General features: G+C 40.9%; 1 protein-coding gene across 5 annotated transcripts in view; it reads left to right on the forward strand.

Annotated features, from left to right (window-relative positions):
• Nucleotides 1-1,688: 1,688 nt before the first annotated feature.
• HAVCR1 (hepatitis A virus cellular receptor 1) overlaps nt 1,689-12,800 on the forward strand; it is a 31,750-nt gene continuing 20,638 nt past the window's right edge. For 4 of the 5 annotated variants that reach the window (XM_006165088.3, XM_014582777.2, XM_006165090.3 and 1 more), the window contains exons 1-6: nt 1,690-1,809; nt 2,139-2,196; nt 5,504-5,845; nt 9,681-9,764; nt 10,744-10,827; nt 11,856-11,939. In XM_006165088.3, the coding sequence (XP_006165150.1) occupies nt 2,151-2,196; nt 5,504-5,845; nt 9,681-9,764; nt 10,744-10,827; nt 11,856-11,939 (640 nt within the window). In that variant the 5' untranslated portion in view covers nt 1,690-1,809; nt 2,139-2,150. Of the gene's footprint in view, nt 1,810-2,138; nt 2,197-5,503; nt 5,846-9,680; nt 9,765-10,743; nt 10,828-11,855; nt 11,940-12,800 lie in introns of all 5 variants that reach the window. The other variant, XM_006165091.3, reaches the window with a different exon arrangement.

The raw sequence follows: 12,800 nt of genomic DNA on the forward strand, positions 1-12,800 counted from the left end.
AATTTGTAAATTAAACTTTATTACACGTATGTACATGGAGACTTCAAAAATTCATGGAAAAATGGAGTTAAAGGTATGAGTTTATTTTGGTGCAAACAATTGAAATCTATGCATGGTTTCTTAAGAATATACATTTTCCATGAACTTAATTTTAATACTATATATGGTTTTAGGCATCCCCTGGAGGTCTTGGGAAATATCCTCTATGGATAATGGGGGACTACTCTTAAGTCACTGAAACCCCCAGGTGGGGCTGGGTGGTCTGGAAAACTCTGAGTCTAGAATATGTGTTGCCATCTAGTTTTATATCATAAAAAGAAAAAACTTGAGTATTATGTAGATTCTGAATTTTAAATTTTGGCCATTAATTAAAAAAAAATATATATGTATGTATATAGTCAGAGGACATGTGTGCTTGCCAGAGAGAGACAGAGAGGAAGAGGGAGCGGGCATACTCCAAAGGGGCATGGTCACACCACGATCCTTTCTCCTCCATCTTTCCATCCTGTTGGAATTTTGGCCATGCACACATGCACATGTGCCCCTGTGTCTTTCAAGTCACTAAGGCCAGGATTTGAACCATAGTTAGCCATGTAGGATCTAGCTTCCCTTAACTACTGCTAGGCTACAAGGCAAGCCCAAGAAATTGATTTTTAAACACCACCATTCAGAACATTTCTGCAGGCCAAATATGGTTTTTGGGGAACTGGTTTGTAGCATTGTGCTTCAGATCTAGTCCTAATACAGAGGCTGCCATTCCCAGGTGGTGTGGGACCCAGAGCCACAGTGTACCAAGATCTTCCACTTCTCTAAGAAGCTGCCATGGTCTGCAAGAAATGAGACATCATTTTCCCCCTGGGAGAAAGTTACTGAATTTCTCAAACAGAAGGGGAGTTAATGAAGTACTAGGGAGGCTTACTCATGTTTGACTAGTTTAATGTTTAAGAGCAAAATTCATAAGCCAAAGGCTAGAAATGTTGCACTTACTCAACATCTTCAAGCCTCAGCTTCCTCCTCAATGAATGGGATTAATAACAGCACTTGCCTCAGGGTTCTGTGAAGATTGAAAGCATGTGGTGCTTAGCACAGAGCCTGCTACAAAGTGAATTCTCTAAAAACTTTAGCTAGTGTTAATAAACCATATTTAGGTTTAGTTTTCAAAGTTTTTCCACAGCCCTTTTGCTTATTATTTCAATCCTTTGATTTTTTTTTTTTTTTTTTGGTAAATTTGTTTATTTTGAAAGAGCCTCTCCCAACCTTAGAGTCAGCCACCAGATGCCTGCGATATGTTTGGGACTACCTGGGTTTGAGTTTTGGGCTGTCCCATATGACTTCAGCATCCCATAGGAGTGCCCTCTGCCTGTGCTGCCATGGCTGGGCCATAGAGCATGTATTTTTGTGTTGTTTTACAAAATGAGAAAATGAAGGCATGGAGGGGCTCAGTGACTCTCAGGGTTACCCACCTATGTGAATGACAGAGCTTGTGTCTGAGCCCATGTGTGGTCATCCAGACTTCTGCTTCTTGAAGAATTCTCTTGACATTGCTTAGTAGGGTGTGGTCTGAGCAAGGTGTCCAGAAGCCTGCATGAGAAGATGCAGTGACTCACATTTTGGCTTTGTTCTTGTTAATGGTGAACTTGGCTTCCTGTCTGGTTGAGGCTAGGTAAATTAACCATTGTGGCCACTGAGCAGAAAGAGTATCTACCAGACGGTCAGTTCACTTTTGCTTTCATCTCAGCGGCCAAGAACAAGTGCATCTCTGCCACTGGAAGGCTGGGCTGTACTCTGGTGTCTCCCTTGAACCACACTGTTAGTCTCTACTTCTAAGTTCCTTCCTGTTTGCTCTCTTATCTCCTGTGTCAGGATCTGGAGCCATTTTAGAAGAAGTGTGGGGCAGAAGCTGGGAAATAAGGGGCTGTTTCCACAGCTGTTCCTTGCAGCTGGAAAGTACAGAGTTCTCAGCCATTGAGATTTCTGGGGGTCCTGGAGCTGTAGAGTGAACTCTCAGACCCAGCTGGCAGACTCATGTGATCTGCCCAGTCAGGGTGAAAGGAGAAGTTTCAATCTTAAAATTAAGACTTGTGCCGATATCCTCTGGCGAGGGACACAGCCAATCAGTCTGTCTTCTCATTTTTCAGGCCAACACCATAATGCATCCTTGGGTAATCATCTTAAGTCTCATACTACTGCTGACAGGTAAGTGCGTAAGTGGACTGGGTGGTCTGGAACCCCAAAAGATAGGGGATTGGAAGAATTTGGAGAGGAGGAGGAGGGGAACATAAATGTTCCTTGAGCTTTGCTGGATGGTTATGGGCTAACTAGCGAGCAGAGAACCAGAATGAAGTCTTCCTCCACAGAAATTGCTTAACTGCTATGAATTGTAAAATGCGTGGCTAACTGAACAAAGCTAAGATGTAAAACAGTATGCCACATGCTTCCACTTGCGTTTAAACAGAAAAGGGTGGGTAGATGTTTATGCGTAGACACACATAAGAAATAGTTAACGGTGTTGCCATGCAGTAGTTATGGGTGGGGAGAGGAAGAGGGGGTCAGGATCAAAGGGAGAGTCAGCCCTTTATTGTTTTCTTTTGTGCCTTTTGATTTTTTTAAACATGTTCAATTATTTTTTCTAAAAGTAAATAATTTAAAATAGCCTATGAAATAAAGAAAAAAATCAAATAGACATATTCTAAATTAAAACAAATTAAAATTATTTATTTCATTTTATTTATTTATTCATTCATTTTTAATTTGACCGGAGAGACACACACAGACAGAGAGAGAGAGAGAAGGTGAGAAAGCAAGCCACCAGGTCCAGGACTTGAATTGTGGTCAGCCATATGGGAGCGTCCAACGCCTTAACCACCATGCCACCTGCTGGTCCCCCCCTCAAATTTTTTTAATAGAGATTTTTGCCTTAAAGTGCATGCACTCACTGGAGAAAGAGACAGAGACAGTGAGAGGGAAAGTGAGAAATTACTCCCAGGGGGATGGCCACACTGTAATCCCTTCTTCATTCTCCTCACAAGATCTTGGATATGAATGCACACGTGCCTGGCTTGAGTTTTAAGTCACCAGGTCTGGGACTCAACCTTGGTAGACCATGCGGGAGTCCAGCAAAGTAACCACTACACACCATCTGCTGGCCCTGTATTCCAAATTTTAAAAACTTTTCTGGAAGATGAGGAGATGGGGGAATGTTTATTTTTTTATTATGTATTTTTATAACTTAATTGCAATAGCATTCATTATTCTTGTGATCCAAAATAATGTGATTAAGTAAAATTAATTATAAGAATTCCAAAGAAAAACATACATTTATTTTATATAACAATAAATGTTTTTCTCCAGAACATTTCTCAAACTTATAGCCTGGTCTTAAATATAATTAGTTAGTGAATCTCAAATATTTTAAAATATTGAATCTATCTCTCTATATTTTTTTACTAGAAAGCACATTACCTTGCCAGAGAAAGACAGAGAAACAGAGGGACAGAGGGGGCAGGAGAGCTGAAACCACCTCTGTTCCACTCATGGGCAATGGTCACACTGCAATCCCTTTTCCTCTATCTTTTCCTCCTCTCAGGATTTTTGGCACACATGCACACCTGCCCTGTATGTTTCTCACTGTCTGATGGGAATGCAACCATGCACTTGGCCACATGGAATTTTCCCCTATTTCATAGGGAAATAGACACATTCCAAATATTTTAATTTTATTGAGGTTTTTGCCTTAAGATACATGCGCTTGCAGGAGAGAGAGAGAGACAGAGACAATGAGAGGGAAAGTGAGGAATCATCCCCCGGGGGGATGGCTACTTTGTAGTCCCTTCTCCAGCCATCCATGAATGACCCTAAAATTAAAAGCTCAAAATTGAAATACAATAAGATATTTTTTTAAAGAGATTTTTTGCTATAGGGTGCATGCACTTGCTGGAGAGACAGAGACAGAGAAAGGCAGTGAGAAACTACCCCTCGAGGGATCTCTGTGTTGCAATCCCTTCTCCTCCATTCTGCTCTTGGGATTGTGGGCATGCATTCACACATGCTCAGTGTGAGTTTGAAGCTACCGGGTCCAGGATTTGAACCATGGTCAGCCATTGGGAATCTAGCGACATAACCATTCTGTCATCTGCTGGCCCACAATAAAATTCCTTTTAAAAATGTATTTCAACAGATACTGTGATTGAATCTGGGAGAAGGGACTAGGGCACTGAAGTAGGAGGAAGACTTTTCATTTCACACATGCTCAGTGTGAGTTTGAAGCTACCGGGTCCAGGATTTGAACCATGGTCAGCCATTGGGAATCTAGCGACATAACCATTCTGTCATCTGCTGGCCCACAATAAAATTCCTTTTAAAAATGTATTTCAACAGATACTGTGATTGAATCTGGGAGAAGGGACTAGGGCACTGAAGTAGGAGGAAGACTTTTCATTACATGCCCTTTTGTGCTATTTTTATTTTTTAAAGCCACATGCACATATTACTTATTTTTTTATGGCTGAATAGTATTCCATGGAGTATATGTGCCACACTTTTTCAATCCATTCATCCATTTGTAGACATTTGGGGTGGTTAATTGCTATACATAATTTAGATTGTAAAGAGACTTTACCCAGTGTGAGGCACACCTCAGTCAGCCCAGTTGAGAACATACGCACGTCCTCATCAACAAATAATAAACCATATCCGCGTCCCACAAATGCCTTATCTCTCCATTTTCCCCCAAATTTTCTTTCCTATGTTTTCCCCTCCCCCACTCCATTTATATATTACTTGTATAAAAACTAAGAAGCAGATACCTGGCAAACAGAGGCTGAAATCCACAGTCATTTATTACTTGAGTGTCATTTGGTTCAAGTGTTTTGGAAAGCAATTTGGCCATATTCATCTAAACACTGAAAATAGGACTGCACCTGTAGGACAGCAGCTAAGTGCTGCGCATAGGAGCCTATTCCACACGACTGACTGCAGATCAAATCCCAGTCCTCTGTGGCTGGAAAAATGCCCTGGGCACATGTGTATGCATGCCCCGAGTCCTAATGGAATGAAGAAATGAAAGAAAGATTGCAGTGTGATGATGGGCCATTGCAGAGAGCATTCTCTCTTTCCTCTCTGGTGACCTCTGGCCAAAAAAAGAAAAAAAAAAAGTCTGAAAATACTACAGCCTTTTATCTTGGTAAATTCTCTCTTAGAAATCTATTCTAGTACATTTAGTAGATCTAAACTAAATATAGTACATTTTTATATGGAAATAATTGTGACATTATTTACAATAGTAAAAATAAGACATACCCTGAATATCGTATAGTACAATAAATGATTTTATTCACAAATATGCCCATTAAACAATAATACTTATAATGAAAATTCAAGCTATAAAATTCTGCTGATAAAAGACTATAGAAAGAAAAAAATGAAAATAATTGAATTAAAAGGTAAATTACAATGTTAAGACAATATTGGGGCCTTGTTCTGTTTCCCTTCCCCTTTATCACAGATGCTGCAGTTTCTGATGTACAAATTGGTGGAGTGGTGGGTCAACCTGTCACATTGCCCTGCACCTACTCAGCTGCCAGGGAAGGGGTCACAAGCATGTGCTGGGGCCGAGGAGCGTGTCCTTCATTCAGATGCGCAAATGAACTTATCTACACTGATGGAACCCACGTGACCTATCAGCAGATCCGTCGGTACAAACTACTGGGGGACCTTTCGTCAGGAGATGTGTCTTTGACTATAGAGCACGCAAGTGAGTCAGACAGTGGTCTGTATTGTTGCCGAATTGAGATACCAGGATGGTTCAATGATATCAAAATCACCCTAAAGTTGGATATTGAACCAGGTGAGTTTGTCTTCTCTTCCTTTGATATTTTATGCTAGTTAACTGAGTTTTCTATTTGGAGATACCAATATTTTTCTCTTCTTTAATAGGTAAAGCGAAGGTTTCTCTAATCCTGCTTTTTAATAATAATTCTTACTCCTGGGATAGAAGAATATCCTTTACTTGTGGAGATGAGGTTGTAAGAGCAACCTTGATTCAAGGCCATAGGCTAGAATCATCAAGTGACCTCTTAAAATAGTACTTTAAACTGCATTCACTCTTCTTCATTGAAATATAGTGAATATTTTTATCAAGCTGAATTTATTCACTTAAAGAACTGCCTCCTTTCTCTGCCCCCTTTCTATGTTCACCTGTTGCTTTTAAGAAATCAATAAGGGTCAGTAGGTGGCATGGTGGTTAAGGCACTGTATTTTCACATGGCCAACTGTGGTTTGAATCCCAGAACTGGCAGCTTGAAAATCACAATAAGTAAGTAGATAAATAAATGTTAAAAAAAGAAATGAATGAAATCGAAATTTTTGAGAACATAATAAATATTTTTCCATCTTGATGTAGACATCTTATTTTCCTTATTGTTAGATAAAAGGAGGTAATCGAGGATTTTCTGGTTTTTGGTGTTCATTTCTAATGAATCTCCTTCCACTGAAGTCTTGCCTTTTGACAATAGAATTCAAGATCAGTGGCCTTAATAAGTTGTCTTCCTTCCTTCCTCCCTCCCTACCTCCTTTCCTTCCTTCCTTTCTTTCTTTCTTTGCTATAGAGTGTGTGCGCTCGCCAGAAAGACAGAGAGAGACAGAGACACAGAAAGTGAGAAATCATCCCCCAGGGGGATGGCCATGCCACAATCCCTTTTCCTCCATTCTCCTCTCGGAATCTTGGGCTCACACACACGTGTGCCCGGCATGTGTTTACGCCACTGGGTTCAGAACTCGAACTGTAGTCCAGCGTGGGAGTCCAGCGACATAGCCATTCTGCCAACTGCTGGTTCCTCTTTTTTTTTAAAAAGAAATTTTTGCTATAGGGTACATGTACTTACTGGAGAGAGAGAGAGAGAAAGAGAGAGAGAGAGAGAGAGAGAGAGAGTGAGAGAGAGAGAGGGAAAGTGAGAAATCACTCCCCAGAGAGAATGGTCTCTCTGCAATCCTTTCTCCTCCATTCTTTTTCTGGGATCGTGGGCACACATGCACATGTGTCTGGCGTGAATCTCAAGTTTGGGGCTGGGACTTGAACTGTGGTCGGCCAGGTGGGAGTCCAATGATGTAACTTCTACACTATCTGCTGCCCTCTACCCCCTTTTTAAATTGTGAGCAACTTTATTTTGCAAACTCTCAGTTCTTGGACTTGGCTTGCTTCTCTTATAAAAGGCAAATGATATGAAAACCATTCTGATGGAGAAAATCACTGACTCTGAGAAACTAGGATGGGAAGGCAATTTAGGAAAGCGAAAGAAGTTGGTGATTTCATGCACTACCAATAAGTGTGAGGAGGCAGCATGTAGAGGAATGATTGTCATTACAAACTTCTTGGAGATGTGAAATTATATTACTAATCTGACTGAATTTTGTTGATAGCATAAAAATAAATTAGTAGGAAACTTCTGTAATGCTTAGAAATTCTTTAATAGGTAGATATTTGCAAAAGCATTGGTCAGTCCAGTTAGAGAAAGGGTCCATAAGAGAGCCAAAGTGACTCAGCCGCACCCCCAGTAATCAATTCAATGCCTACATTTTCTTGAACTTCTCACAGACTGAAACGTAGGGCTTCTTCTCAACAGCTCATTCTTTTTTGCAACTTCTTCTTGGAGAAAAATCCCTGAAGAAGAAAAGTGAATGAAATGATTAGGTTTCCTCCTTTATTGTTCCTAGTACAAAACTGGGACCAGATTTATTGCATGTTTGCTTTTTTTCCCTCTAGATTAGATTTTAAACTGTGGAGGGAGGAGATTAAATTGCTCTCAGACCTTTGACTACTCATTAGATCAAGGATAGCAAATTATAGCTCCAGGGCTACATAAGATTATAAAGTAGACCCACCACCTATTTCCAAATCAAGTTTTACTGGAACACAACCACACTCATTGATTTATTAGTATATATTGTGTATGGCTTCTTTCAAAGTGACAAGAATTGAACAGTTGCCATTGTTCCATAGGACCTCCAAGCCCAAAATATTAAGTATCTGGCCATTGACAGAAAAACTTTGCTGACCTCTGCTGTAACTAATTTCTTGTACATAATAAATATGTAAAAAAAAACATTTTTCTCTTCAAGTTAAAAAATTGACTAGATTTCAAATTAAATTGTGTCCCCCGAGGAGGAAAAGCTTTCAAATGAGTAGTCACCTATTTAAGGAAACTGAAGTTTTATTTTTGTTAGTAGTGTTGAGATTTAAGGAAACTTCTTATAGGGAAAAAAGAAGTGCCTTATGAGGAAAAAGTACAGTATTCCTTGATTCATACCTTTATTGACCTACTTTTGTACTAGACACTTGAATTAATTTTAGTCTCCACTCTCTCTCTGGGTAGCTCTGAGACCTTCTGTAAGCTGTTTGGATTTCAGTAGCACTTCTGACTCTGGAAGAGGTTATTACCTCTTGTAAACTTGCAAATTACTCTGAAATGGAAAGAAACTTCAGAAGATCTTGTCCACCTTCTAGCCCAGTGTACAAATCCTTTGTTCTGGTCCTCACATGGCATCTAGCACAGGCTAATGGGCACGAGTTAACCCTCAGTTAAGAGGTAGGTCTATAGGGTGTGAAACTTTAGGACTGAGTGCACTGAATGCTCTTTATTTGGTAAACATTCTGGGCCTGGGAACTACTGTCGAAGTCTTTGTTATTACCATAAAGAGAAGGGCAAAGAATAGCTCCAGGACCTAGACTCTTTCCTACTGTGTGCTCTCTTCTGAATATATTCCCTTCAATGCAACTGCTTCCTATTTTGTGAACAGGCCCTATAGCTGATTATAGTTGGCTAATGGCAGATGGAGAGTTCAGGAGTGATAATTCAACCTAGGGACAGTTGCTCTTGTGAGTGTGTCTTTATTTATTTATTATTCTGTTGCTATAACAGAATACATGAGATTGGGTCATTTATAAGAAAAGAAGTTTAGTCAACATCAAGTTGTTGGGGCTGGGAAGTTCAAAATCAGGTAGCAGCACTTGGTGAGGGCCTCATGCTTGGTCATAAATGATGATTTGCATTACATGGCAGGAATACATGTAGCAGTGGTAAGCAAGTGTGTACAAAAAAGGTGACCTCAATTTCTTCTTCTTCTTCTTTTTTTTTTTTACTTGCCATAGGGCAGGAACACTTACTGGAGACAGAAAGATAAAGAAAGAGAGACAGAGAGAAAATGAGAAAGCACACTTCAGAGGAGATGACCATACCACAATCACTCCTCCTCCATTCTTCTCTTGGGATTCTGGATACACATCCACACATGCTTGGCATGTTTTTCAAGCTGCAGAATCTGGGACTCAAACCTTATGGAATCCAGCCACTTCACACCACCTGACAGGCCCAGAGTGACCTTGCTTTATAATGACTCTCTCTTAAAGAAACTTATCTAGTCCCATGAGAGTGAAAACTCACCACCCCAAGATGAGATGGCATTAATCCTTTCCAGAAGATGGATTCCTCATGGTGCAAACACCTCTTAGCGCTCCCACTATCTCTCAGACACCATCATGCTGGCAGCCAAGCCTCAGAGTTTTGGTGGAGATAGGACAAACCATATTCCCACAATAACGGCATGCTAGGGTTCAGTCCTGGCCTGAGGCACTCGTTTCTCACTGCTTGACTAATCCTCGCTTCCATGTTGCTTTCTAACTCTAGCCAGAACCACAAGTGCTCCAACAACTACTAGGGTTTCTACTACTGCTCCTACAACGCCAGCATCCACAAAGAGCCCCGAACCAGGTAACGAAACGTGTTTCAGAGCCCAGAGGCCTTCTAGCAGACCATTAAGAGCATTATGTAAGGCAGAGGTACAGTCTTGGGTAAGAGACCTCACCAGGATTCCAAACATGGCCTTTACCAGGTTTGTGATCCTCCCTCTCTCTCCAGATAATATGCGCTTTTGGTATAAATAACCATTTTCTGAGTGAGGGTACCTCTCACTTTTGCCATAGGGTGGGTACCACTATGCCCAGGTACTCTTCACATTTTATCAGATTCTCAAAGGGATTATTATTAGCCAAAAATAGCTGGACCACTGATCCAGGACATGTAATGGGGATGATGTAGCTCAGGCAGAGCTAGACACAGTTTTTATGATGAAAAAGTAATGAAAGTGTCAGATTAATGTGATGGCTCACACAAGGAGTTTTGAGGGTATGCTTTTAACAAAGTGAATATTTAGTGTTCCTATGTACCAGGCACCATGCTACATCCTTTAAGATATTACATCATTTAATTCTTAGGACAATTGCATATACCGTTGTTGATATAATTCAACCCTATATAATTAATTGTGTGAGAACTGAAACCCCAAATCTAAAAGTTCATTGCTGAAAGTCATACAGATAAAAAGTGGTAGAGTTAGGATGCAGTCTCTGTTAATATCCATGTCCACCTGACTGGCCCAGAATGACCTTGCTTTATAATGACTCTCTCTTAAAGCAACTAATCTAGTCCCATGAGAATGAAAACTCACCACCCCAAGATGAGATGGCATTAATCCCTTCCAGAAGATGGATTCCTCATGGTGTAAACACCTCTTAGCGGTCCCACCATCTCTCAAACACCATCGCACTGGCAGCCAATCCTCAGAGTTTTGGTGGAGACAGGACAGAACATATCCTCACAATAGCTGCTTGCTTGGGTTCAGTCCCCGCCTGAGGAGCTTGTTTCTCTCTGCTTGACTAATCCTCGCTTCCATGTTGCTTTCTAACTCTAGCCAGGACCACAAGTGCTCCAACAACTGCTAGGGTTTCTACTACTGCTCCTACAACGCCAGCATCCACAAAGAGCCCCGAACCAGGTAACGAAACGTGTTTCAGAGCCCAGAGGCCTTCTAGCAGACCATTAAGAGCATTATGTAAGGCAGAGGTACAGTCTCGGGTAAGAGACCTCACCAGGATTCCAAACATGGCCTTTACCAGGTTTGTGATCCTCCCTCTCTCTCCAGATAATATGCACTTTTGGTATAAATAACCATTTTCTGAGTCCCTCTCTCCCCAGATAATATGCGCTTTTGGTATAAATAACCATTTTCTGAGTGGGGGTACCCTTCACTTTTTATCTGATTCTCAAAGGTTATTATGAGCCCAAAAGAGCTAGACCACTGATCCAGGGGATGTAATGGGATGATGTAGCTCTGGCCCAGCTAGACACAGCTTTATGATTAGAAAGTAGAGAAAGTGTCAGATTAATGTGATAGCTCACACAAGGAGTATGAAAAGAGTTCACTTAGGCCATCATGAAGTTGGAACCTCCATTTGAGGGTATGCTTTTAACAAAGTGAATATTTAGTGTTCCTATGTACCAGGCACCATGCTACATCCTTTAAGATATTACATCATTTAATTCTTAGGACAATTGCATATACCGTTGTTGATATAATTCAACCCTATATAATTAATTGTGTGAGAACTGAAACCCCAAATCTAAAAGTTCATTGCTGAAAGTCATACAGATAAAAAGTGGTAGAGTTAGGATGCAGTCTCTGTTAATATCCATGTCCACCTGACTGGCCCAGAATGACCTTGCTTTATAATGACTCTCTCTTAAAGCAACTAATCTAGTCCCATGAGAATGAAAACTCACCACCCTAAGATGAGATGGCATTAATCCCGTCCAGAAGATGGATTCCTTAGGGTGTAAACACCTCTTAGCGGTCCCACCATCTCTCAAACACCATCGCACTGGCAGCCAATCCTCAGAGTTTTGGTGGAGACAGGACAGAACATATCCTCACAATAGCAGCAGGCTAGGGTTCAGTCCTGGCCTGAGGAGCTTGTTTCTCACTGCTTGACTAATCCTTGCTTCCATGTTGCTTTCTAACTCTAGCCAGGACCACAAGTGCTCCAACATCTACTAGGGTTTCTACTACTGCTCCTACAACGCCAGCATCCACAAAGAGCCCTGAACCAGGTAACCAAATGTGTTTCAGAGCCCAGAGGCCTTCTAGTAGACCATTAAGAGCATTATGTAAGGCAGAGGTACAGTCTTGGGTAAGAGACCTCACCAGGGTTCCAAACATGGCCTTTACTGGGTTTGTGATCCTCCCTCTCTCCCCAGATAATATGCGCTTTTGGTATAAATAACCATTTTCTGAGTGAGGGTACCTCTCACTTTTGCCATAGGGTGGGTGCCACTATGCCCAGGTACTCTTCACTTTTTATCAGATTCTCAAAGGGATTATTATTAGCCAAAAATAGCTGGACCACTGATCCAGGACATGTAATGGGGATGATGTAGCTCAGGCAGAGCTAGACACAGCTTTTATGATCAAAAAGTAATGAAAGTGTCAGATTAATGTGATGGCTCACACAAGGAGTTTGAAGAGTTCACTTCGGAGTTTGAAGAGTTCACTTAGGCCATTCTGAAGTTGGACCCTCCATTTGAGTGTACAGTTTTAACAAAGTGAATATTTACTATTTCCTATGCACCAGGCAGCATGCTACATACTTTACGATATGACATCATTTAATCCTTAGGACAACTGCATATACTGTTGCCGATATAATACAACCCTACGTAATTGTGTGAGAACTAAAACCCAAAATCTAAAAGTTCACTGCTGAAAATTATACACATAAAAAGTGGTTGAGTTCAAATTCAGTCTCTGTTAATAATCATGCCACCTGAATGACTGAGAGTCACCTTGCTTTATGATTAACCTCTCTTGAAGTAACTAATCTAGTCTCATGAGAGTGAACTCACCACCCCAAGATGAGATGGCATTAATCCCTTCCAGAAGATGGATTCCTCATGGTGTAAACACCTCTTAGC

The sequence above is a fragment of the Tupaia chinensis genome, unplaced genomic scaffold, assembly GCF_000334495.1.
Source record: "Tupaia chinensis unplaced genomic scaffold, TupChi_1.0 Scaffold143796_1, whole genome shotgun sequence".
Classification (NCBI taxonomy): domain Eukaryota; kingdom Metazoa; phylum Chordata; class Mammalia; order Scandentia; family Tupaiidae; genus Tupaia; species Tupaia belangeri.